At 36.8% G+C, this 26,692-nt stretch overlaps 2 protein-coding genes across 7 annotated transcripts in view; one reads left to right on the top strand and one right to left on the bottom strand.

Annotated features, from left to right (window-relative positions):
• Positions 1–26,692, top strand: part of TMA16 (translation machinery associated 16 homolog) — a 46,572-nt gene that overhangs the window by 11,532 nt on the left and 8,348 nt on the right. Inside the window, exons 2-9 of one of the 5 annotated variants that reach the window (XR_004805297.2) lie at positions 1,833–1,945; positions 10,014–10,051; positions 11,339–11,423; positions 12,567–12,715; positions 17,167–17,209; positions 18,211–18,413; positions 19,988–20,123; positions 20,525–22,494. Coding sequence is in view for 4 of the 5 variants with exons in the window: in XM_035699272.2 (XP_035555165.1) it covers positions 1,833–1,945; positions 10,014–10,051; positions 11,339–11,423; positions 12,567–12,715; positions 17,167–17,209; positions 18,211–18,391 (609 nt within the window). In the remaining variant the exon portion in view is untranslated. Of the gene's footprint in view, positions 1–1,832; positions 1,946–10,013; positions 10,052–11,338; positions 11,424–12,566; positions 12,716–17,166; positions 17,210–18,210; positions 19,439–19,987; positions 22,495–26,692 lie in introns of those variants that run through there. The other 4 variants (XM_035699272.2, XM_025439447.3, XM_025439449.3 and 1 more) reach the window with 4 other exon arrangements.
• Positions 21,614–26,692, bottom strand: part of MARCHF1 (membrane associated ring-CH-type finger 1) — a 794,329-nt gene continuing 789,250 nt past the window's right edge. For both annotated transcript variants that reach the window (XM_035699269.2, XM_025439444.3), the window contains one exon: positions 21,614–25,898. In XM_035699269.2, coding sequence (XP_035555162.1) covers positions 25,600–25,898 — 299 coding nt within the window. In that variant the 3' untranslated portion in view covers positions 21,614–25,599. The remainder of the gene's footprint in view (positions 25,899–26,692) is intronic.

A 26,692-nucleotide genomic window follows, 5' to 3' on the forward strand; every position in this document is an offset into this window, starting at 1 on the left:
AGTGAACAGATGCTGATGGAAAAATCGTGCCGATAGACCTGCTCCCTGCAGGGTTGCCACAAACCTTGTTTGTAAACCAACAAAACCAAACCCCCACAATATCTGCAAAGCACAGTAAAACAAAGCATGCCTGTACTGTTGTGTGATGATTTCATAGTATTCTATATCTGTAACCATCTTCCAGTGCCATTCTTGCCATTCTGGGTTTCAGAGTTGGAGTTATCTTGGTCAGGTTTATCAAGAAGTGAGCAGTGAATATTTGTTGGTGTATTTCAGTGAATATTTTCTGAAGGAATGAATACATGTGTGAATGAGGAATTGGTCATTTTAATTCTGCAGAAAGTTTTACAGAGGAGTGACTTTGAGTTGTATTTTATGAAGGAATTAGAAAGGGAAAGGATTTTGCAGGCAGAAGTAACAAGTGCAGTCTCCAGAAATTATGAAATAGCAAAGTGTGTTCTGGAAATGGAGGAGAAGTTCAGTAAGAATGGGATGAAGGGTGTTTTGAAGAATGAAAATAATGCTGGAGAAGTAGGTTGGGGATAGATTGTTTTCCACATGAAGGAGTTGGGACCTATGTGTGAGCTCGTTAGCAGTGGAGAAGTATTTTACTAGATAAATACTGCAGAAAAGTAAGCTCTGAGACTTCCATGAAAAAAGAATTAGCAGTGAGAATCTAAAGGCCATCCTAATCATGAAAAACCATGAGGCTGAATTAAGGCATTGACAATAGTTTTGAAGAGAAGATTCTAGGAACACTTGACCTTTTTTGAGGATTAGGTATATTAGAGACTGCCAGCTGTCCCCAGATAGACTTTTTCTTTTATAATGTTTTTTTTTTTTTTCTGAGAATAACAATTAAACTTACTATTCTCCCTTACGTAACCCACTGATTAAATTTTGGTCAATGGATGTAAACAGAAGACTCCAACTTCAGAGATCTTGCTCTTAAAGGAAAAGGGTATGCCTTTTGATTTTCTTTTCTACTTCTCACTGGCTGGAGTGTAGACTTGGTATTAAGTCATCTTGAACTATATAGATACATAGGAGGTTGTAGCTTAAGAATGGTAGGTGGAAGGAGCCTGGATCTCTGGGGACTTTGTGAAGCAGAACCTCATACTCCTGCTTTTTATAGGAGAGAACTAAACTTTATCAGGTTACAGTATTATTATTTCAGGGTTCTATTAGAGGAAGCCAGATCTAATTCCAAAATAAAAACAGGTGTGATAAAACATAGAAGTATGTAGGAATAAAGAATTATCTGAATGTCTAGTTCAATGGACTGAATGAATTATGACCTTCTTAGCTAGCATAAGGTTTGAATGGGAAAATAGTACGTTCTTTTTTGGATGTGCTGATTTCGAGATGCCTTCTATTATTTCCTCTTGTTTTTCTATGAACCCAAGTTTGATTTTGCTTGATTCAGTGCCCACTCTGTTCCATGTGCAACCTTTACAGTCAGGCTCCCATGAACATCATGTGTTCCTTCTATCTCCCCAACTTTTTTTTTTAACTGTGACACAAATTTTTAACTCTCTCCTCACCTCCTTACCTACACTTGGTTGAAGAGCTGGGTTTATTGACCTTTTCTCTGCCGTTCTTTTTCTTATATCACTCAAGAGTAGTTCTGAATATATCGTTGCTGTATGACAATGGAAATACATACTGTTCCAGTCATTTAACAGGTCTTATTTATCTCTTGATAAATAGTAGTGTTTCTGGCTTATGGTATTTCTTATATTACTGTTTTTTAAATTTATTTCTAAAGACAATTTTTTGACAAACCTTTTACATATCTGACTATGTATGTCATATATTTTCTTATGTTTTAGCCTAAAGCCCCAAAGGGAAAAACTGTAGGACGTGAAAAAAAAGTCATCCATCCATATAGTAGAAAAGCAGCTCAAATTACAAGAGAGGTCCACAAACAAGAAAAAAAGGAAAAGTAAGTTTTTTTTTTATCATTTGTATTGTGCATTGTTGTAAAGCCCATTTATGCATTTATCTTTAATCAGTATTCCCTTCTTTCTTTAACAAATGTTAAGTATGTTCTGTGCACTGAAGGTAAAACAGCAAACAAGGATTCAGCTCTTGTAGAGCTTACCTGAAGCAGAAATATACACTTAAATAGGTTGTGATGAGTGCAATGAAGAAAAAGGAAAAAGAATTATGGGATGGAGAGTGGTAGAGTGGTTCTGTTTTACATAGGATAATCATATGTGGCTTATCTGAAGAGGTTCATATTGGAGCAGAATGCTGAAAGATGTGATGGAAGGAGCTGTGTAGTTATATATTGGGCATATGAGTTAAAGTACCTGGGGACGCCTGGGTGGCTCAGTGATTGAGCACTTGCCTTTGGCTCAGCGTATAATCCCGGGGTCCTGGGATTGAGGCTCACATCAGACTCCCGCAGGGGGCCCTGTACCTGTGTCTCTGCCTTTCTCTTTCTGTGTCTTTCATGAATGAATAAGTAAAACCTTTTAAAAATGTATGTTAAAGTGTCTATAAGTCTATTAGATATATAGAAGGAAATATAGCACAGGCAGTTGGATATGTTGGGTCTAGTGTTCAGAGGATACATATAGGGATTCAACACAAACTGGGAAGTCCTAAGCTTCTAGCTGGGACTGTAAGTCATGAGACTAGATAAGATCATCTAATGAATAAATGTAAGTAGAAAAGGGAAGAGCCAAAGATTGATCCCAGAGGCCTACCTCATTTAGAGGTTGGAAAAAGGATCTAACAAGTGAGACTAGGAAAGAGGAAAAAGAAGATTGTGTTTCAAAGAGAAGGTGGTGATCAAGCCATGGCCCTTTGCTCTTGATTGATATGAGGACTGAGAATTGATTTAGTAATGTGTGGAAATCATTTAGTAAAGTGGAGACCACTATTTTTTGTTACTTTCTTAGTTGTTGCTCTGCAAATTGCAACTAAATCTTGAAATAATCTAGTTTCAGATTAATGTCAAGTTAATTTCAGTAGTATACAAAAAATTTGCATCACTGTGGCTCTGTTGTCCCTTTTTTGTACTATTATTGCCTATAAATGACATCTTCATACATTGTGATCCCATAAACACAGTTTTACAGTGATTGTTTTTATGCAGTTGTCTTATGAGAGGTGAGGTGTTACACACAAAAAAACATTTATACTGTCTTTTATATTTAACTATGTAATTATGTTATATTTTTCTTGACTGGTGCCCCTTATTTCTTCATGTGGATTCGATTCACATTGCTGTTTACTGTCCTTTCATTTCAGCCTGTAGGACTCTCTTTAGTATTTCTCATAAGGCAGGTCTGAAAGTGAGACATTCTCTAAGTTTTGTCTCATAATGTCTTAATTTCTCCTTCATTTTTGAAGGAAACTTTAGAATATAGAATTCTTGGTTCAGTCTTTCTCTTTACCACTTTGAATACATCATCCCTCAGCCTTCTGGCCTGCATGGTTTCTGATGAGAAGAATTTAACTATTTATCTTAGTGAGTGCAAGGAGTCACTTTTCTTGCTACTTTAAAGATGTTCTTTGTCTTGAATAGTTTAACTGGTATGTCTAGTAGGTGTGGATCTCTAAGTGTATCCTCCATGGAGTATGTTAAGCTTTTGGGTGCTTAACAATGAAAAACAGTGTTTTTCATCAAATTGAGGCGTTTTTAGCCATTATTTTTCCAAATATCTTTTCTATCCTTTCCTGTCCTGTAACACCCATTATACATATGTTAGTGTTCTCAGTAGTGCCCACAGGTTTCTGAGACTCTTCATTTTTCTTTTCTTTTTTTTAAACTTTTGTTGCTCATACTGGATAATTTCAACTAACATGTTCTTAATGTTTGTGGATTATTTTTTTCTACCAGTAAAAAAACTGCTGTTGAACCTCTCTAGTAAATTTTTCATTTTGTAGTATCTTTCAACTCCAGAATTTCTATGTGGCTCATCATTGTAATTTCTGTCTCTTTACTGATATTATCTGTTTGGTAAAACATTGTTCTTATAATTTCCTTGAATTTTTTAGATTTTCTTTCGTTCTTTGTGTATGTTTGTTATAGGTGTATTCAAGTCCTTGTCCAGTAGGTCCAACTGTCTGGGCTTCCTTAGAAAGTTTCTACTGGATTCTATTTTTAATCCCTGAGAAGGGGCCATACTTTCCTGTTTCTTTGTGTGTGTCATAATTTTTGGTTGAAAACTGGACATTTACAATAATACAGTATGACGACTCTGTTAAATAGACACCCCAAGCCCCTATACCCAATGAGGTTTGCCTTAGTTTTGTTGTTGCCTTGTGACTTTCCCAGACTAATTCTGTAAAGTCTAATTGTTGTGTGTGGCCAGTGATGTTTCTGCTCAGTTGGTAGTCAGCTCATGTTTGGACAGAGTTCTTTAAATGTCTTTAGCTAATAAGTCAGCCTTTGCTGAGAGGCTCTGTGAATCTGTTGGCTTTGACACACCAGGATGCAGTTTACTTAATTTCTTGTTTGCACAGAGCCTCAAGGTTAGCCAGAAGTGAGAGATTAGGACATTCTTAGATCTTTCCTTAGCATAAACATAATCCTTAATGTGCATATGGCATTCTAGATTCCCAGGGATATGTTGGGGTTGCTTTCAAGTCCTCTGTGGACCTTCCATTCCCCCAATTTTCCTTTAAATTTTTTTGGTTCACCTTTTGTTAGCCCCCAACTGGTAATATCACTGAGGCAGCTGCTTTGTTAGATGATTGCTGCTGATTATCTTCAAGAAATAATTTGGAGATAGAGCTGTTCCTACAGAGAGAGCTCTAAGTCAGTTTACATAAAGACAAAGTAACTCTGAGAATCCATCTTTTCAGCATGCTTCCTGTCAGGTCAAATGGTAGCAGTTCTCTGGGGATGGATCTATTGGGGAACTCCAAATTTGATCTCTCTAGTAGCTCTTAGGAAGGTGGTTTTTACAACTACCTTGAGTTGCTGGTCTATTGGTTTCCAGCACTTGCAGAGATGACCAGAGGATGATGGATCAGGTATATTATAGCATCGCAGATTTGTTGTTCTTACAGAGATTGGGCTGGGCTGTTTTTCTTCAGAATGCTCCTTAGATTCTTGGAAGCCTTTGCTTAATTTTCATACTTCTGAAAAAGTTGAATTTAACAAGTTTTGTTAGTATTCTCTCTGCTTTTATGGAGGAGTGGATTTCATAGATCCTTATGCCATTCTGGAAGTTGGTTTGAATTCTTGATGTGAAGAATCCATAGTATAATTTTCTTAGAAATTCAAAATGTGTATGTAATTCCCCTTCTTTTCTGCCTCCCGTCCCTTAGTCTACCCTCTACGGTCAGCAGCCACCCTGTATAACTCACCAATTCTTACCCCCATATTTGGCCTGTGAGAGCCCCCGGGAGCTGCTGTAGAGACAAAAATTTACTTAAAATGAAGTTGTAAAGACAAAAATCATCATTTTAGCTATTTTAAAATAGCCTTACCATTTTAATAAATGGTAGACGCATTTCCACACTATCTGATAGAAACCGGCATGTTCATTGTTATATATTAATTTCATACCCTAGACCTAAACACATATTTAGTAAAGGTTAGCTGTTCCCAGTGATTTGGCAAGAAGGTTTCTCAAAGAGAATAGACAAGTGCTGTGATAGTATAATCAAATTTTCTTTTTTTTTTCCAAAAAGGTTATTGGGATGATAGCAGTATTGCTTTAAAATTTATTTTCCAAAAAAAAAGTTATTTTCAAACTTTAAGAAATTAATGTATCACTTTCATGAATTTTGCTATGTCTTCTGACATGATTACTACTTCTTTAATTTTGCAGTTTTTGTTACCACCTGTACTAGTATTTAATAAACTTAATGTGTATGCAAGATATGCCTGTAGGGCATATTAAAATTTTGTTCCTTCCCCTAGAATTTCCGTCAGGTCTGGGGCAGTGTCAAATTTTGCATTTCTAATGAGTTTCAGGTAGTGTTGATCCTATTGCTGCTTGTTTAGGGACCACACTATGAGAACCGCTGACCCATAGTATTATTTACTTAATATTTTTTTTAGAATATTTTACCCTTACATATCTTTTTGAAGGAGATACTTGATCTGTATTACAATCAAGTAGATAACTGTTGCCTCCCCTATATGGTCTGAGTCTGAGGCATGCTTGCTTTATCCTTGGTGAAAAGATTTGGCAAAGGTTGGAAGACTTATAAAATAAACATTAAATGAAGTTGTCTTCTTACTGTAATTGGAGGGGATCAAAATAAAATGGGGGAAGTAACTTGTTTAAAAATGATTTCATTCTGTGTCTGAGATACTGAAAAATAAGATCAGCTTATATAGTACTACTGGTATATATGGCATATTTTAGGAAATACAGCTTTAGAATTAGTTAGAATTAGGCTGAATTCTTGGCTTCTCTTGTAAGTGCTTTGCTAGTGAGTCTAGAGTCGTATGTTGTCAGGTATTTTCAGGATTTTATGCACTAATTTACAGAATCAACATTATAAAAGAATTATGGAAGGATAAAATTGAACAGCATGCTGATTCCTATATAACTTATTCTAAAGAGGTTCCATTATTGGGCTGAAGCTCCATTTTCATAGTACAGTTGAAAAATAATACTTAATTTTTTCTACTTAGACAATGTTCTAAACAGATTGTTCTCATTTATTTTAAAGAGGTCCTCATTGTAACCATTATGGTTCCAGAAGCAAACAAATACAAAGTTTTAGTAGTATGTAATGTATTTTATGAAACAGACTTACGCCTGTCATAGATGTCAGCTTTTTGAGTAGCAGCATCATTGACCATGGATCATCTTCCTTTAAATGACATAAACACATAAAATGTTGCTGATCTTCCTGCACTAGAGTAGTACTCCCAGCAAGACAGAAATGCTGAGTTGCATATTTTGGAGAGATGGATGATTACAAGATACTCAGACTATTGGGATAACTGTGAGCAAGATGATAGAAAAGGTACCAGCAGGACTTAACTTGAACTTCAGGTGCCCATGGCTTCTTAATAATGGACAGCAGTTATCAAGTACTGCTTTAATTACCTATTGCGGTATAAGAAGTTCTGTGCCATCATAGCAGCTTGAAACGTTTTTTTTTTTTTTTCGGCCAAGAATTCTTGTGCCACTTAACTGAATGCTTGTGGTTCAGTCTTTCACAAAGTTACAGTTAAAATGCTTATTAGGGCCACATTCATCTCCGAGCTTAACAGGGAGAGATTTTGCTTCCGAGCTCGCTCATGTTGCTTTTGGTAGACTTCAAGTCATGGCTGCCTGGTGGCTGGAGGCATCAGTTCCTTGCCACACCAGCCTCTCCATAGGCTACTCACAACGTGATGGCTTGGTTCTGACAGAGCACAGGCTCTGAGATAGAACAAGAGAAGGTAGCTAGGATGGAAAACAGTCTTTGAAACTTTATTTCAGAATGACATCCATTGCTATTGTGTTATTTTATTTGTTTGAAATCTCTACATCTAGCCAGCCACACTCAGGCAGCACAAGGACATGGCTATCAAGACACAAGAATCAGTGGGGACCATTTTAGATACTAACACCTTTTGTGAACTTTCTGCCTACCAAGATACTTGGTTTTTCTAAGGAACAGAGGTAGCCAGGCAGCATAAAGTATCCAATTTCTATGCTTTTACACAGAACTGAGAATTCTTTGTACCTCTTCCTAAGGTCCTTTTAAGGGAGAAACATAGGTAGCGGGGAGATCAGGGAGGATGTCTATTATCTTGCAGTACCTTTGACTAGTGGTCAAGGATACAAAACAGACCTGCTGGTTGGTCAAGTTGACTCTACTGATAGACTCTGGTTACTTAAAGATACTTCAGGAGTGAATAGCAACAGAATAAGAGCTCAGACGTGTTCTTTTTCAGTATTTGAATGCTCCAATTTAGGACTATGTGGAATATTGCTTCTGTTCATGTTAAAAGAAACTAGTATGTTTTGAAGACTAGTATATTTCAGGTGATGCACAATTTACAGAGAACTTATGGCTCTTTTTTTTTTTTAAAGATTTATTTATTTTAGAGAAGTGCGAGCATGCCTAAGCAAGCTGGAGGAAGGGCAGAGGGAGAAGGCAAGGGGGAAGCAGACTCCGTGCTAAGCACAGAGCCTGTCGCAGGGCTTGATCCATGATCCAGAGATCATAAGCCGAAATCAAGGGTCAGACGTTCAACTTAACTGAGCCACCCAGGCACCCCGTAGATGGCTATTTTGTGTTATTTTGGCTTTATTTTATGATTTCTCAACCTAGCAATATTTTGTTAGTATATAGTATCATATTTTGTCCTGCAGAGTATACAACCAAGAAGCCTAGATACCAAAAGACAATGACTTAGTATAGGAAACTAACAGAGAGAAACTGAGCATAATGGGTAGAAATGTAGGAAAAACTACTTTAGAGAATTAATCTCAAATGTCTTTACTTTTCTCTATCCCAACTGATAACCAGTCTAGTTCAGGACCCATTGAGTTCACTCAGAATTACCTCAACCTGATTTCTAACTAGATTGTTATTTGCTCTATGCTTAATTGAAATGAATGAATTTATTCTCTATTTTTGAAAATCAACTTTGAGGTATAAAGAGTATTCAGTAAAAGAGCCATATTTTCAGTGTACAGATTTGGGTTTTTGGTAGTAGAACAGTCTAACCACCATTCTAGTGACTGATCACAGGGCCCACAGAGCCTAACATGTTACTCTCCAGTCATTTAAGAAAAAATTTGCCAGCTTCTGCTCTTATGAATAATGCTGCCATGAACATTCATGTACAATGTTTGGACATATGTTTTCATTTTTCTTTCTCTAGAACTAGAATTGCTGGGTCATATGGTGATTGTATGTTAAAGTGTGTAAGAAAATTGAGTTTATATGAAATTAAGTTTATAAGACTTGTTGGTTGTATGATAGGTGTCACATTTTAGTATTTAAGAAATTGCTTTATCCAAAGTGATAGTATCATTTTATATTTTCACCATCAATGTATTAGGGCTACATTCTCTCCATATCAATACACTCAAACCTGCAGTATTATCAGTTTTTTGAAAAACTTTGTAGCCATCCTGATAGTTGTATAATAGTATCCTAGTTTGATTTAATTTTGTACATCCTGACCAGTGATGTTTAAATATCTTTTTATGTGCCTTTGGTCATTTCCATGTCTTTGATATGAAAAACCAGTTAAAGTCTTTTGCCCTTTTTGGTATTAGGTTGTCTTATTAAGTAAGTAGTAAGAAGTATTTGCATATTCTGAATGCAAGTCCTTTTGTTAGTTATTTGTGTTGTGAACATCTTCTCCCATTCTGTGCCTGAAACTTTTTGCTTAAAGAAAGCTTCATTTTATTTCTCCCAGTTTTCTAGTTGTTTAAAGTGGGAGGGTAAATCTGGTCTGCTTTGTTAGGCAGGGACAGTAACTTTTTTGTTCTTTGCTGTATCTCTAGTGAGTAGCATAAAGTGTGGCAAAAACTAACTATCCAAAGGTCTCCTGAAGGAATTAATGTTTAGAATACCAACAATAGGAATCATGTATTTCCTAGATTGTTTTCTGAGAATAAATCAGTTTTTTTCTTATTAAAATTCTTTTCAAATTATGAAAAGTAAACATTCTATTTTTGTTCTTGTTGAAGTTTAAAAGGTGACACTAAGGCCTTTTGGTCTTGGTGGCCACACTTCATCTTCTAGAAGGTATTCATTACTCTTGTGCATAAGTATTATCCACCTGAACATTCATAATCCAGTCAAGTTTTTTTTGTTGGTGTTCAAAACTGATTTGTTCTATAGGTGTCCTTTAGTCATTAGTCACTGAAGAGCTAAAGGAAAGTTTCTAGAAACATTTTGTTCCAGCGATTTAAAAGAAAAGCATGGTGTTCAGTGTTTCTGCACTAACAAATTATTTTCATTTGTATAAAAGAATGATCCTTGACTTAAGATTCTGTGGGCAGTTTTTGTTTGTTTTTGACAGATTTTTAAAAAATTTGTTATGGAAATTTTCTAATACCTTATGTACTCTTTCTTCCAAGATTGAAAAATGAAAAGGCATTGCGTCTCAATCTTATTGGTAAGTAAATTTACTCATTGATACTCTGGCTAAACTGTAGTGAAATTCTGCTCTGTACCTATTTTTCTTTTGATTCTTCTAGGGACTTTTCTTTACTGGACTTAATTAAAACAAAGTAAAAGCAATTGTTAACTCTTAAAAAGTGTTAATATCTAGCTCAGTTTTTCAGAAACTATTTTTTATTTATCTATCAGCTTGCCTACCTACATCTATCCATCTGTCTGTCTACCTACTATTCCTTCTCTTGAAGTTTAATTCTAGCTCCCTAACCATTAGAATTAGGAAGGATTGTGGCCTAAGTATTTTAGAAACAGCAGTTTATATTTAGTGATGTGGATATGTGCATCCTCTGTCTGTATCTCAGTGTCACCATCTTTTTTTTTTGGCTAGATTTATTATTAGTAAATTTTTACTTAGAAGCCTGACTTTAAAATAGTGATACTTAGGGGCACCTGGGTTGCTCAGTCGGTTAAACATCTGCCTTGGCTCAGGTTATGATCTCAGGGTTCTGGGATTGAGCCCCATGTCTGGCTCTCTGGTCTACGGGTATCTGCTTCTTCCTCTCCCTCTCTGCAGTCTCTCTCCACTCTCTCAAATAAATAAATTTTTTTAAAAAATAGTGACTTAGGCTTTGTTCGTTTTTTGTTTGAATACTGATCTTCAATGCTTTCTCAGGTAATAGAATAGTATTTCTAAGTAGGTCATCCGTATCTCAGGTATGGCCGTAACTGAAAGTGACCCTGATGGTCACATTTACTCTTTGCACGGTATCTGACAGATCTTGTATGGTTAATATATTTACTAATTTGAGTACCCGGACAGGCTACTTAACCTTTCACATGTGTGAATAGGGATAATAATCCTCAAAGGATGGTAAAACTCTTGATATAGCGCCTGCTGCTTATTAAATGTTCATTAGTGTTATCCTCACCACTAATCTAATTTTCATTTTTATTATTTTAGACAAGTGTTCTATCTTTTGCTTTTTAAATACTTAGAACTTCGTGTTCTGTTAACATATTCTTTTTTTTATTCATGCATCCTTATTGGATAATATATATCAAAAAGCATCTCACCCACCCCTGTCTCTTCCCCGGATTAAAATGTGACAATTTGATTTCTGACAGACTGGTTTAATTAGCTTTGAGCCCACATAAGCCTTTATATTTAACATTGAAATAAATTTTGATACTATTTTAAACACACTGATGTTGAAAATTATAATGAATGCTCATTGCTTAGGTGCTGATTTATGATGTTAATCTATTTTGATACTTGTTGTTACAGGTGAAAAACTGCAGTGGTTTCAAAGTCATCTTGATCCCAAAAAAGTAGGATATTCAAAGAAAGATGCTTGTGAATTAATTGAAAGGTAAACACTGGGCATGTTATGAGCAAAAGGCTCAGAAAAGGGGAATTCTCCAGTTTGGTTCTTTAAGAGACTGAGTTCTGTCCTGGATTTAATAGAGGATTAAATGGGCTTTGTTATCATGAAAGCTTTAGACTCACACCCTGGTGTAGCTACTCCACTAGGCTTATAACTTTTCCCAGCCTCTGAGTGTTTACTTAACCTGGTTTCTTGGGATCGGGAAAGGCTTCCTAATTAGCAGATTGAGGTGGGTTAGTTCAAGAGCCTTTAGGCTGAGAGAACAGTATCAGATATAAGAGTGACATATTTAGTGATCTGCTGGCCATTTAATATAACCAAAATAACAGGCTCAAGGAGGGCATTGTGACAGTGACAGGTGCAGCTCATGAAAGACCTCAAGGATCATTGTAGGAGTTTGGACCTTATCAAAGGACATTGGGAGCCATAAGAAGCTTTTTACAGTAGGTACCTGAGATGATCATATTTAAACTTTAGAAATGTTATAGTAGTGAGAATGAGGATGGTGGTCTGAGGGGACATGGCTTTGGGCAGGACATTGTTGAAAAGCTGATGAAACAATCTAGGCAAGAGAGCATGCTGGCCTCTCCATGGTTAGTAGCAGTATGGTGAAGAGAAGTGAAGATTCCAGAAATATTAAGAAGGTAGAAAGTCACAATCCTTAGTGAAAACTTAGGATGTGACATAAAAGGGAAAAAATGGAGTCAAGGAGGACACCTATGTTGTTCATCTGGGCAGGTGGGTGGATGGTTGTGCTATTTTCTGAAGTAGAGAGCCAAAAAAAAGATGGGACAGTTTTGGTGGGGGTTGGGTGGGGATAGAGGTGGGCACAAGTTCACTTTTGATATGTTAAGCTTCTATGGGACATCCAAATGGAGATGTTCAGGAGGTGGTTGAGTGTGAGGGTCTGGAGTTTAGCAGATACTTGAATAGCAAGCAGTGATTTGGATGTTGAAATTTTGGGCATGCTTGGACTATTCAGGGAGGGTCTGAAGTCTGAGGATACAAGGAACTCAGGAGAATATAAAAATTTCAAGGATGGGCGAAGGCTGGGGTTTGTTTTAAATGATGTACTGTAAGCCAAATGGTGGGTAGACTTGTAACTCAAATTGCTTTCTTATTTCTCAGGTATTTAAATCGATTCAGCAGTGAACTAGAGCAGATTGAATTACATAACAGCATCAAAGACAGGCAGGGAAGGCGGCACTATTCCCGGGAGACAGTCATCAAACAGACAATGGAGCGTGAGCGACAACAGTATGAAGGATATGGCCTTGGTGTGTTCTCATTTTCTTTTTTTCTTTCTAAAATACACAGTCATATCAGATTTGTAATGTATTTCAAGGTTTTGATTTTATTTATTGTATTTATTTAGTTTGAATTTCTTTCTTTGATTTCTTTTGTGAGTCTATTGAATAATTTTTTATTTTTATTTTCTTCTTAAATTCTCAAAACTGTCACTTGTGATAGTGATGATAGTGATATCATATCTTTCTACCCTGACAGTAAAGTTTTCCTCTCCTTCCAGCACATTTCTAATTTGCTTTATTACTTGCCTATCTCTAGCTGCATCTCTGTTTCTTTAGAGCAGGTGCTGTGCCCTTTTTATCTTTCTAATTCCTGTAGGACCAAGCTATAGTAGCTGCAGTCATTCTTGGAAAAACTTCAGAAATTGAACATTCATTCTTAGCATTGTAGCATCTCTTACCATTCTTATAGACAAGCATGTTGTTAGTTTACCAACATTGTCTGAAGAAAAAGCACTTGGTGAGGGTACTTAAGGTTCGCAAAGCCCACAAACAGGTGACAACCCAAAGGCAACATGGCCTGCAAATGGTATTTGATTGGCTTGTTAATTGTCAGTCTAGAATAAATCTGTCGATTTTGCATGAAGCATGTAGATTTCTGGCTTAAAAAAAAAAAAAAAAATTCAATTAGCCTGGCAACATAATCTGCTACAGTGGAGTAACATCTGTCCCTTTTAGACTTGACCATGTACTCTCAGGTTTGCCATGGTCCTAAACATTACTTTATTCACATTCCATTTCTGGTCCATGTTACAGCATTTATAGTATGTGGATTTACTTGAAAAGCACAGTATAAATGAAATATTTAATAGCAAATTAAGTTTTTAAGTTTTGATAATAAACAACACTGAAGTATAAGACCCTAAAAGGAAATATCTTGTGGGTAACCGTTGTGTTGGGCCCAGCCTAGTGATAGGGATGCTATCAGCTAGAACTGCCTGAGACACTCACCTGGGCCTCTAGTACTTGCATTGAGCCACCCTAGGTATTTCTCCAGCCAGAGCCAGAGTTATGGCTGGTACGGCCTCATGGTTCTTATGACTGCAGGGATGCACCTCAGTAACAGCGGTCAGGGAAATTTGGGAGAAAACAAACAAAAAAAGACAAAATGAAATTTTTGCTCACAAGGCCTAGAAGGTCCATAGAACACCCAAGGCCATACAGGGAGGTGGAAGGGAGAGAGAGGAAGGGAGTGTGAACTTGGGGTTCTACCTTCATTAGGGTCTGAAGGTGAGGTGCCCAGAGTTTCACAAGTTGACTCTTAATTGGTGAATTAAAAAGTTAACAATGGGATTTAGGACACGAGAAGGGAAAAGTAGAGTCACTCAAATGGTGATTTACTAGGTTACCAGAGTTTTCTAAAAGAGGAAAGTTGGCAGTTCCTCTTCATCATTTCTAAGAAGTGAGCTTCTTCACTGAAAAAATAACAAAATAGCTGTAGCATTAGACAGATTCGACTTAAACCCTTAGAGCTTACCGTATAGCAGGACAAGTTATTTAACCCTCCCCCGCCACGCTTTCTTTTCTTCAATTTAAAAACTGAAATAAATAGTATACCTACTTTGGCACTTGTTTAAAAGTTACATGGAGGGGATCCCTGGGTGTCTCAGCAGTTTATTAGCGCCTGCCTTTGGCCCAGGGTGTGATCCTGGAGTCCCGGGATTGAGTCCCACGTCGGGCTCCTGGCATGGAGCCTGCTTCTCCCTCTGCCTGTGTCTCTGCCTCTCTCTCTCTTTTTTTCTATGTCTATCATAAATAAATAAATTTAAAAAATCTTAAAAAATAAAAAAAATAAAAATAAAAAAATAAAAGTTACATGAAGTTTTATTTATCAAGATGCCTTATACAGTGTAATACAGGAGGTTCGGGAAGAGCTTCAAGCAGTGATGCCAGTGTCCCTTTCACTGAATAGTCACCTTGTAAGAGTATAAAATTGTTTATGCTCGTAGGTCTCCCATCTCCTCATCTTGGTTTTTCTCTGGAACCCACTTTAATTAGCTGTTTTCTCCATCACCCAACTACAAGTACTGGTACACTGATGACCTCTGAGTTGCTAACGCAAATAGTTGCTTTACTGGGCATTGATTCTCATTCAGTCAACTTCTCTGCTGCATTTGATACAGATGATCATTTCATTTTCTTGTCAGACGTTTCATTTGGTAAAGAAGACCCAGCACTTCCATAGTTTTCTTTCTAGTTCAGTTTCCTAAGTTGAATCCTCCTCATCTTCACAAACTAAATATTGGCCTAGGACCCCCTCCTTGGGCTGTTGCTTTTTTCCTATTTATATCAATTCCTAATGCATTTCATTCAGTCTGTGGTTTTATTATTATTATCATTTTATTTTAAAAATATTTAATTTATTTATTCATGAGAGACACAGAGAGAGAGAGAGAGAGACAGAAACACAGGCAGAGGGAGAAGCTCCCTGTGGGGAGCCTAATGTGTGGGACTCGATCCCAGGACTCCGAGATCATGACCTGAGCCAAAGGCAGATGCTCAACCACTGAGCCACGTGTCCCTCAAAAACCTGTGTGGGTTGTTTTTTTTGTTTTTTGTTTTTTTTTTCAGCCTGTGGTTTTAAATACCATTTACATGGTGATAACTTCAAAATTTGTATCTGTCAACCCTAACCTGTCCCTAGAACTCCAGACTCGTATTATCAAACCAGGGTTTCTCAAAATCTCTATTTGAATGTCTTCTAGGCATCTCAAACCTGACATGTCCCCAAGCAGAGTCTAGTTTTTCTCCTAAAACTTGCTCCCGCAGCATCTGTTTCAGGCTGCAGTATCACCAGCTGCCCAGTTGCTCAGGTCAGAAACCTGTGGTCATTTTCACACTCCATCCAGCTCATCAGCAAAATGTATTTTGCATCTGGTTAACTAACTGCTACTACCAGCCCCTTGCTAGCCCAGGCCACCATTGGTTCAACTGTACCATTAATGGCCTCCCAGTTGGTCTCTGTGCTGCTGTTCTTTCCTCCTAAAGTCTGTTGACCATGAAGCTGGCAATTCGTTAACCGAACATGGCCAAGGTCACACATGTATTGGTGATTGAGTCACCACAAAAACTCAGATCCATTGTTCTTCCAGCTGTTCCACGCTGCTTCTTCCAGAGTTAGGTAGTGTGTCTGGTGAAGGGTTTGAGATCTCTGACAGCTTTATAGGGGCCTATTAACCTGGGCAAATTGTTGTTGAATTCTGGATCCTTACATTTCTCCTCTTTGCCCCATGGTGGTAAAACTATTTCTGACTCTTAGTAGGATTTCTTTTTTTAAAAATGGTGTTTAATTTACACCTTTTAAACACTTGATCCCCTTATACTCATATTTTCTGAAACTATTGTCATAATTTGCATACAGTTGTGTTAAGCATTTTTATTTTATCTTTTTCATTCATTGATCCTAGATATTAATTAATATTTTATTGCATTGGCCAGAATTTTTGCAGCAGTGTTCTAGTTATACATGCCATTTGTGTTTTACTGATAACTATGATCATGCATATTGGTTTATGGTAAATTTTCTAATCATGGTAATGTACCTAGTTTTTTATTGAAAATGGATTTAGGGGCACCAGGGTGGCTCAGTGATTGAGCATCTGCTTTTGGCTCATGTCCTGATCCCGGGGTCCCAGGATCGAGTCCCGCATTGGGCTCCCTGCATGGAGCCTGCTTCTCCCTCTGCCTGTGTCTCTGCCTCTTTCTCTCTGTCTCTCATGAATAGATAAATAAAACCTTTTTAAAAAATGGATTTTTTATTGTGCTGCTTTGAGCATCTATTGATTTATAGTTCATTTAAATTTTTTTCCCATTTTGAATAATGTGATTTTTAAAAATATTAAAGAATCCTTGCATTTCTCAGATAAACTCTATCTTGCCAGGATGAAATATATACTTGAAAATAAATTGTACTTTTCACCAAGAAAATATATTTTTAAATCTAGCATTTTAGATTAAATCTAGCATTGTTAGAAATTGCCAGGTGTCTTTCATAGATTAAAAGGTCATGGTTTATTTCATTAATAAGTTTATTTCATTTTATAGATTTTGTGCTAGAATTTAGCATTGAATAGCATTTTTCTTAAATCACCTTCTTAAACTAAGCCCTTTATACTTTCAGAGCTTTTTCTTTTTTTTTTATTCACAAATCCACGAAGATTTGGTTTTTTTTTAGCAGCTGACGAAAGAACTGATAAAAAATGAAGCTACAACAGACAAATCATTTCAGTCTTTAGTTTGTGGTATGCAGGAGGGCCAGAACTTCCTTTTCATATAGCATTATGGCTGTGCTTTGAAATTTTGTTTTGCTTTGGGTTTTCTTGCTGCCACTAACTTGTATCTGAGATAATAAACAAGGAAACTGTAAAATGTTGTGATTTAAAGAATACTACTTAATGGGTGTAAATTATTTTCTTTCCCAGAGATTCCAGACATTGTAAATGCAGGTAATCTGAGAACTTTTAGGTAAGTCTCTCTCTCTCTATGATTCCTTGAGGCTACATGTAAAATACATGAGACACAAACCTGGTGTGCACTGAAATGATAGTGACATGGTGATTATATTTTTCAAATATATTTTTAAATACCTTAATAAAATACTTTAGAGAACTTGATGTCACTATTGCTTCCCAATTCGTATTTTTTTCAAAGATAAACTAATAGCAGCAGACTCAATGGCTCAAAGTTCTATCCCCAGACTATTTGCAGCACCCTCTTTTGGAAAAGATGGTTCCTTGGAAGTGACACCGGAGAAAAGAATAAATTGTCAAGAACTAGTTAGTCTAGTGGTTGAAAGATGAAGTTTTCTGTTGTAACCATAACATTTTTTTGGTTACTAAAACTGACTACCACGAAGTGTAAAAAGAAAAGTGTTGGGATGCCTGGGTGGTTCAGCGGTTTAGCGTCTGCTTTGGTTCAGGGCATGAACCCAGATCCGGGTATCGAGTCCCCCATTGGGCTCCCTGCCCGAGGAGCCTGCTTCTCCCTCTATGTCTCTGTCTCTTCTGTATGTCTCTCATGAATAAATAAATAAACTTTAAAAAAAAAAAAAAAGAAAAAAGTCTTTTCTGACTGCAGTTTGAATAGTTGCAAGTATGATAGAGTCATTGCTTCTTGAGGTTCTTGGTAAGATGGAGTCTTCAGGTTAGGGAGAATAAACCAATGGAATAGAGCCTCCTTGTCACTTCTGTCTTAATATTTTTCTGTATTACGTTGGAAGTTTGGGTATGTGGGGATCTCTGTGCAGTTATTGCTCTTGTAGGTTAACGAGAGGATAAGGATGGACGAAAGCAAGCCTCACTTCTTGGGACTTTTTTTTTTCCTAATGCATAGGTTGTTTGTTTCTAGTGTTTTTGAAACTGCTGTAAATTTATTAAGCTTTCTTCTACTGCTTTCAGAGTTTTAAGTATTGACAGCTCCTCCATCTCCCACCCCCGCAGCCTCTTTACGTACTCTCTTTTGTTTAGGGAATGGGATTTGGATCTGAAGAAATTGCCAAACATTAAAATGAGAAAAATCTGTGCTAACGATGCAGTCCCCAAGAAGTGCAAGAAGAAAACTCTTACAGCTGTAGACAAAGATTTAGGGGAACTGGAACTAAAAGATGAATCAAGTGACTCAGATGAGGAAATGCCAGCAGTGGCATAATTGTCCTTTGTTTGAAGTGAAAGTAAGTAAATTGAGAGCATCAAGTTATGTTTGACCTGATTATGGTAAATAACTGTGTAGATAACAACAACTTGTTGTGTAGTTTGTTTCATGATGAGAATCCCATTTGCAGTGTCAAAAAATGTTACGATTTTCATTTAAAAATGAATGTTACTTTTCATTTACATTAAATTGTTGAAATAGATGTAGTGAAATAAAAGCACAATCTAAGATCTATTTAATCTAAATTTCCTGGACAAAGGGAGTGATATGAATAAGGAATAGAAAGTGTTTTGATTTTTTTATTTTTCCTCTCATGTTTACCTTGGATCACCTGATCTCATATTCTAGGGCTTATAGAGCAACCTGTTTTGTGGAAGAGTCCTGTGGATCCTTCTTGAGCCGTGATGATAGCAAAATTGGCTTTCAGTAATAGTGTTTCACTAATCTTCCTCTTAAACATTAGACCTATTTTCCTTATAAAGTAGGGAAAATGTGATAGGGAATAAATATACACTGATGGACTATACATTATTTTTATTGTCTTTAAGCCAGAGTTAAATGGTAAAGAAAAAAAATAGTGACTATTTTTGTGATGTTGGTCTCCCACTCTTACTCTATCTTTTGATAAAGGGGATAAATGATTTCAGGTTAACTCTTTGTATGTTGTTTTCTGCTTTCTCATGAAAACTGATGGCTTTATTTGTGGAAACAACTAATGAGCAGAGAATCTGTTATTGTGGTTGTGTTACTTATTTCTGTTATTTATTCTTCTGAGAGACGCTAAGTGACAACAGTATTTTAAGTATCATGAAAGCCATGGATGTGTTAGAATATTGTTCTTCATAGAACTTGTTAAATGCAATTATCTTTTAGGCTGTTTTCTAAAGGCTATTTTCTAAATATTTGACTATTTTCAAGAACAGAAATATAAAACATTAGTGCTATAAGAGATTAGATATCAACTAAGTTTCATTAACAATTTATTTAAAATGTTAACAGCTTTTTTATTGAAAATTAAAAATAAAATTTATTTTCATAATTTCACTTTTTAAAGTTCTGATTATTTCATTTTCAGTCTTTTAACTGATGCTGATTTGCTTTTCTTTAGTAATCTTTGTAATACAGTTTTATGGTTACAGATGTTCCTCTCTTTAGTCATTGGAAAATATCCTCTTTTCTGGTTCATTTTTGTTTCAAGATGGCTATAAAAACTGAGCCTTAAATTATAGTAAAGAGAATAAAAACTGTTTTATCCTGTCTGATATTTTAAAAGGCATACTCTTAGATAAATAACTTAAGAAAATGGCAGATCATCCTCCCCCTCAGACATTTGTTCCTAGTTCTCCCTACGCCATCGAACCAAAAATACAAGCACACTACCTGGAACTAGAATAGGTAGGTATTTGTTGAGTGAATGAATTTATTTTACCACTTAGCATAATCTTTATATTTCATAATCCTATTTTATCGTATATCATTATGGATAATAACATGGCAAGGACTGTCATGTTGCTCCTGGCTGGACGAGAGTAGCCTAAGAGATAGTTTGTTAGATTGATGCTTTTAAGTGATATTCTTAATCTCTGTCTATAGAATGTGTATTCTCTGCAGTGATAACTTGTGCCGCCTCACCTGGACTCCTCTTGTGTCCATAGTATGCCTTTGTAATACAGCTTCTGTAGTATTCATGGCCATGGAACAGAGTAAAAGTAACTCACTTTGTTGGCAGGTATGTGCAAGCTGGAGGCTGGTAAGTTGTTTTTTTTTTTTTTGTTTGGTTTTTTTTTGTAAAATGCCAGATAGTAGATATTTTAGTTATTGCAGCCCAAATTCAGTTTCTGTTGCATATTTCTGCACGTGTGTATGTGTTACCACCATTTAAAAATATAAAGATCGTTCGTAGTTCATGGCCACACACAGAATAGGCCGCAGGCTGGACTTTGTCTACTTGCAATAGTTTGCCAAAAAGCTGCACTTCACGGCTATAGGCTAATGGTTCGTCTCTAAGCTCAGAGCAGCTAACTCTGACACCTGAGCTGAAGGCAGATGCTTAACTGACTGAGCCACCCAGGTGCTCCGGGATAACTTTGCTTCTAAACACGTTTTTCTTTTTGAAATTTTATTTTTTAGAGCAATTTTAAGTTCATGTCAAAATTGAGAAGGAAGGTAAAGAGATCTGCTTCCTGCCCCCACAACATGCAGAGCTTCCCCCATCGTTGACCTTCCCCACCAGGGTCACATATCTGTTACAACTGCTGAACCTACATTGACATCCATCACATTTCTAGTGAAATTCACGTTCGCTTCCATGGCCAAAGAGTCCTGAAATGACTTGATTTCTGACTGGTTCTCCAGCTCAGTTTGTTTCCACTTGCCCTTGGCTAACTGTACTTCAGATCACAGGCCTTCTGTCCATTCCTAGAATGGCCAAGCTGTTTTCTATGGTGGAACAGCTCTGCTGGTACCCTGATGACCTTGTGTTTATCCACTTAGGTCAGACTTTGTTCAGGGTGACCCGAGCCTTCGAATGAATGCCCTATGATGTTCCTGGAACACGAGGATATGGGACATGTAGGGACGACCATGTGCCACTTCATGTTTGCCTCCCTGTCTTCCAAGGAGGACATGTGAGACAGTTTGTCATTGCCTCTGGATTTTGATGAAGTATGAGACTTTGCACTGTGAGGCTTTTTATGGTGTAGCCGGAGGCCACAAGTTGCTTCGCTGCAACATGGAATCAGCATCTTGGCACCAGGGTGCCCTGCTCCTTATATTGCATTATCCCCTATCTTTCATCTTTCATGCTTTCTCCTTTTTGTGTCTTCCCTTGGGACAAGACTCATGGAGAGCTGGCAGTTTGCCTTTCTTTCGCTATCTCTCTAGGTAATAATTGTCTGACTCCAACAAGGGTTTGCTGTTTCTTTAGTAATTGAATCTTGCTTGCTACTTCCACTGAGGATGTTGGTTACTCTTCCTTCTGCCTGCACTGCCCTTTCCCTGAGTTAAAGAACCTCTTAATTAATGCACCTCTTTATTCCTTTCTATAATGTCAGGGTTGGCCAACCAATGTTGGCTTTAACATAATATGAATATGTTCAGACCCTGCTTAACCCAGACTATTATAAAATCTTAAGAACTCAAGCTTTTTTGAATGTTGCAAATAAATACCTGCAGAAATCCTGGTAAATTAGGCAAAGAGTACAGAAACCACAACAAAAGTTTAGGTCACTTGTTTAATATACAAAGTCTTTCACAGATAATTATTTTCCTTAATTTGTCTTAGTACACATTATTCACAAAACAATAAGTTGTTAATGCAAGAGAATTAGGTAAAACCAAAAAAGTACAAATGCTCAATCTCAAAAATTGCACACAGTTAAATTTTTTTTTTTTTTTTTTAATATGATCTCCAATTTCAAAATGGGCTTTCTTCAGATTTGGAGGAAACACTGCAGCCCAAAATAACAGTACTTCCTTTGAGCTGTATTGATATGTAAAATAGCACCTTTGGGCTGAGTTAAGGAAAGGAAAAAGGTTTTTCATCTTTCTTATTAATTAAAATATGAGTCCTATACAGTTATTACATAACAACTACAATAATGGTAAAAAGTTTAAAGAGCTCCACTTTGTTCCAGAATATTCAAAGGTAAGGTAAGGAAAGGTAAACTGTCAGGTGAATGAATGCAGTAATCTTCCCCACCTCACCCCCTTGACAGAGTATCTTAATGATGCCATTGCTCTAATGAGCTAATTTTCCAGCCAAATAGTAGGTGTTTTAGGGGTACCTAAGGGCCTCTTGGAAAACAGGATAAATGCGGCTGTCTGGGACGATAATCACATGTAATAGCAGCTCCGAGTGAGATTTCATCTTGGGGCATTTTGAAAGACTCCTTTAATAAATACTTTTTTTTTCAGTTTCTCCATTGCTGTATCCCAGGTTGATTGGATCATTTTTGTTTTGATTTTTTGTTTGTTTTGCTTGTGTTTGTTCTTAAGCGTCATTGCATTCTGGACTTCACTTTAAGAAAAAATACTGGGATTTCATTCCTTTACAATTCAATCTTTGACACAATAAAAGTGAGAGTTCTTTGAAAAATTAACAGCATAAGTGTCTGTGTTTTATGGTATTGATACTATCAGATGCATGATTATAAAAAGCCAAGGTTTTAAACAGAATTGCGTGTTCATTTTTCAATTTCAGTCCTTTGATTCACTTCCATTTTACTTCTTACATGAGCAGGTAAACATGCTTCAAAAAAATTGTCCTTTTGGAGAGTCATTTTTGAAGGGTATGTCCAGTCCACAAAAAGTATTGTCAACAAAGTCAAATCCTTTCACTGAAAGGGCAGTTGCCACACAGAATAGGAAAGAAAATCAATATTAGGTTTTAAATGCACATCATTATTTCAGATAGTTTGAACCATAAACAGCCATTGCAGGAAATTTTAAAAGATTTAAATTCAGGAGTTCAGGGTTTATAAAGGTAAGAAGAGTAGCAGAATAAAAAGCTGGCTTTTAACCTGCTAGGGAACTATATTCTTATTACAAGAAAGTCAAAGCCTGTACAAATTAATTTTGAGAATTTAGGTATGGTATTGAAACACCATGTCATATTTTATGGTTAAAACAGTAATGCTTATCTTTACTTTTCATTCTAGAAATGTTTTCTTAGTGTTAAGTGTAGCCCTTAATAAACAAGGCCTATTTTAGCCAATCATCTCCCACTGAGAAATGAGCAATGCACTTAGCCATCTTGCTTAGGTCTGTACAGAATTTAAACAGTATTTTTGGTGGTAATTAAGGTAAATAATTCTTTTCCTTCCAGAGCAAATGTAAAAGAATTTGGGATTTCATGGCTTGCTGGTGACCGATTCCCCCACCCGCCCCAGGAATATTTGTAAAGAACACTGTGCCATTGCTAATCACTGGGAAGAATGGGTTAGTAAAAAGCTTAGAAAAATTAACAGAAAAATTGAATCAAGGTCAATTTATTGGGTGAAGTGCCATGTTTAAATCACCCAAAACTTAGCTATTCATGAGTATTTATCTTAAACCTTTAAAATGGAAATTTAAGAGGAAGTTAATACAAAGTTTAGTTTGTTTACGGTTCATAGATCTTTTTAAAATCACAACTTAACGTCCTTATTTGTGCAGAAATTACAGTACAACTTCAGTTACTTCAGCTCTGTCTTCCCTGTGCCTTTTAGTCCATACCCTCCACAACAAGTTTTAAGAAAGAAGAGATTTAAACCTTTTGTTTTCTGACTGGCCAAAAACTTTAATGTTCTTCTCATGTACATACATGAAATCACACACACACATCACACACACACACAAAATTGACATTGTTTACCTTTTCTTTATTTCTAGAAATTGTGACTATATGGACTCCGTGTCAGCCACTACTAATACTCGTATCTTTCTCCTCATTAAAAGGTTATTTCCTCTTCCTTTTTTCTATGATAATCCATGAAGAACAAGTACACTGATAATTAGAAAGTGCATCAATGCGATACCCAGGTTTGTGCAATGCGAGACCCGTGCTTTGGTTCTTATGGCCATCATGGTTGCCTTTTCACAATAATAAATAATGACAGCTAACAAAAATAAATCACCTTTTTAAATAAAAGACATCTTTGATGGTTCACTAACTCTATAATCATTAATCTAGCTCACTGCAATATCATTCACGCTTCAGTTCTACATGAATATGCAAAGAACACAATAATCAACTGAACTGCCAAACCTAAACAACTCAATTTATTACTTATCACAAAATCTGTTGAATATCTTTACTTTCCAGCTGACCAAGGGAAATACTGTCAGCTTCTTAAAAATCAAGTCTAAATGCTTAGTCAAAATGATTCCTCTGTCAAGTGGATGCCACATGTGGATTAAAGAAAAAAAAAAAAACCTTACACATTTGACTTAACAAAAATATTTAATTTTTGTTTCCCTATCATATGTGCCTCATAGTAGCAAACAAGTTAATTTCAGAACTTTGCCACAGGTAGATCATTTTATCTTTCCATATTTTCATTTTTTCACACTACAAAGTGGTAAGTTCATCTAACTCTTTAACCAACCAGGTTATTTAATTTGATTAATTTAGTGCTTTATAAAACTATACCATTCATGAGACTTTGGATAAAAGAATGAATCGAGCTGCTCTTTTGAAATAGTCAACTGTTAAATGAAGCAGAGGCTCTGCCTCTGATTTTAGGGCTGCATTGAACAACATGTTTAAATTAAGATACACAATAAAGATAAAATACATACTGGATTTTGAAGACTTGGTTCATAAAAAGAGGTGTAACAGGTCTCAATTTTTAATATTCATAACATTGAAATAATTTGATATATAGTGTTAGTGAAACATAGAAATTAATTTCACCTTTTACTTTTTCTAATGGGCCTACCGGAAAATTTTAAACGTATGTATGCGGTCTGCATTTGTGGCTCACGTTATATTTCTGTTGGACAACACTGTTTTAGAGGGACCAGATAAAACATACGACCTAATAGCTGGTGGTAGCTTCTGTGGGTATTTAACAGCACTAATTACACCCAGAAATCTCCTGTTCGTGATTTAAACGTGATTCTAAGTATTAATATCTTCAAATGCGTATTGCATCTATTTTTTAAAAACATGCATCTGTTAAAACAACTGGACTCCACTATAGCCATAAAAATCTGTTAGCTGTCAGAGTATGAGCATCAAACTGCATCCTCCACGTCTGCTTCTGATACCACTGAAGGATGATGCAGACAATTTCAAGCTTAAAACCAAGGGTGTTTCTTATTTCCAGATGAGACAGTTAACAACACAAGGCCTTGGAAGAAATACACATTGCAGTTCAAGCCTGTATTCTTACACTTGCTCCTGCTCCTGTGAGGATGCCTGTGTCCACTCAGGCTTCCGTCCCTGCCTATGAGCATCCCTTGCTCCACTGGCTCTTAACTGTCTTAGAAATCCGTCTCTTGCTGACTTCCACATTTCTGCGTCACCCTGTGGACTGCTTCCTGGGATCCTGGTCATTGGTGGTTTTTTGGTCCTTTCCTTTTTGAGCAAAGTCTGGAAAAACGAGTCAGTAGGAGAAAGAGGAGAGGGTGAAGGGAGTGAGCGCGTCAGGATCACTTCTGTCACGTGTAGTGGCTGAGGGCTCGGAAGAGGGTCCTCAGGGAAGACGCTCCCAGCTGGTCTGTCACACTGGTATAACCTCGGGGGGCCCGCCCTCTGCAGACGGCAGTGGATTCGTACCTGTGTGCGATACAGGCACCACCACGGCGTCCTTGGTGTCCGTGTGTACGTTACACGAGAAGTTCTTCTCCTGCTTTTTGGCAGTGTCGGGGCAATTCTGCACAAAGATCACGCGGTTGTAGGCCTTCAGCCTGCGCCATAGCTGGACGTAGACTTTACACTGTACGTACATGAAGACGAGGCCTCCTGTGAAGCCAATGGCCACCACAACCAGTTTTGTCCAAAATGGCCATTCAAGGACACCTTTGAAGTCAGAAAAAGAGAATGTTATCACCAAGTTATCAATGGATTTAGTAATTTTTTCTATGACTCCTTCAAAAGGCCACGCCTGCCTGCTAAACTTTGCGGATAAGGAATACTGTTAACAGGCCGTAAAAATTATAACCAGAATTGCTTAATTGCTTTCTGTTCTTTTAAAGGCACTTAAACTTCTACATGAAGAAACTCCCCTACCACTATAATGATCTTATTTCTCCTATGTCCAGTACCTGCTGTGGTTATCAGGTACTGTTAGACTTTTGATACTTACCTTGATATTGATTTCTTACTGCTAAATCTTTAAGGAAAGAGAGTGAACATACTAAGTGAAAGAATCCATTTTAAATCTTTTTAAAAAGGTAAAGTGATAGGTAATTCTATAGGACCATACATACGGGTCCCCCTCCCCACCATCACTCTCCTTAAAATTGAAAAGACAGTGAAGGAGAGAAGCCACCACATCTCACCTGAGAGAGAAAGAATTTCTAAGTAAAGATGTGCATAGCATTTAGTATTTTAGTCATTTTTGTTTCAGGAGTCTTTGTCCCTGAGAACCACCACTTCCTTAGTTATCGATATTTCCTCCTATTTTGTGCCACCACAACTAGAAACTGGCTTTCACAATTTTTAAGACTTTCACAAGAGTTTCTCTGACTATAACATTATCTAGGCCGCACATAATTATGAATGTTAAATATATCATGGTCAAGCTCTCTTGCCCACACCAGGATGCAGATGGTGGAAGGCAGCTGTCTCCCCTCCTGTGAAAGGCTGTCTAG

This window comes from Canis lupus, chromosome 15 (assembly GCF_003254725.2).
Source record: "Canis lupus dingo isolate Sandy chromosome 15, ASM325472v2, whole genome shotgun sequence".
Taxonomy (NCBI): Eukaryota; Metazoa; Chordata; class Mammalia; order Carnivora; family Canidae; genus Canis; species Canis lupus.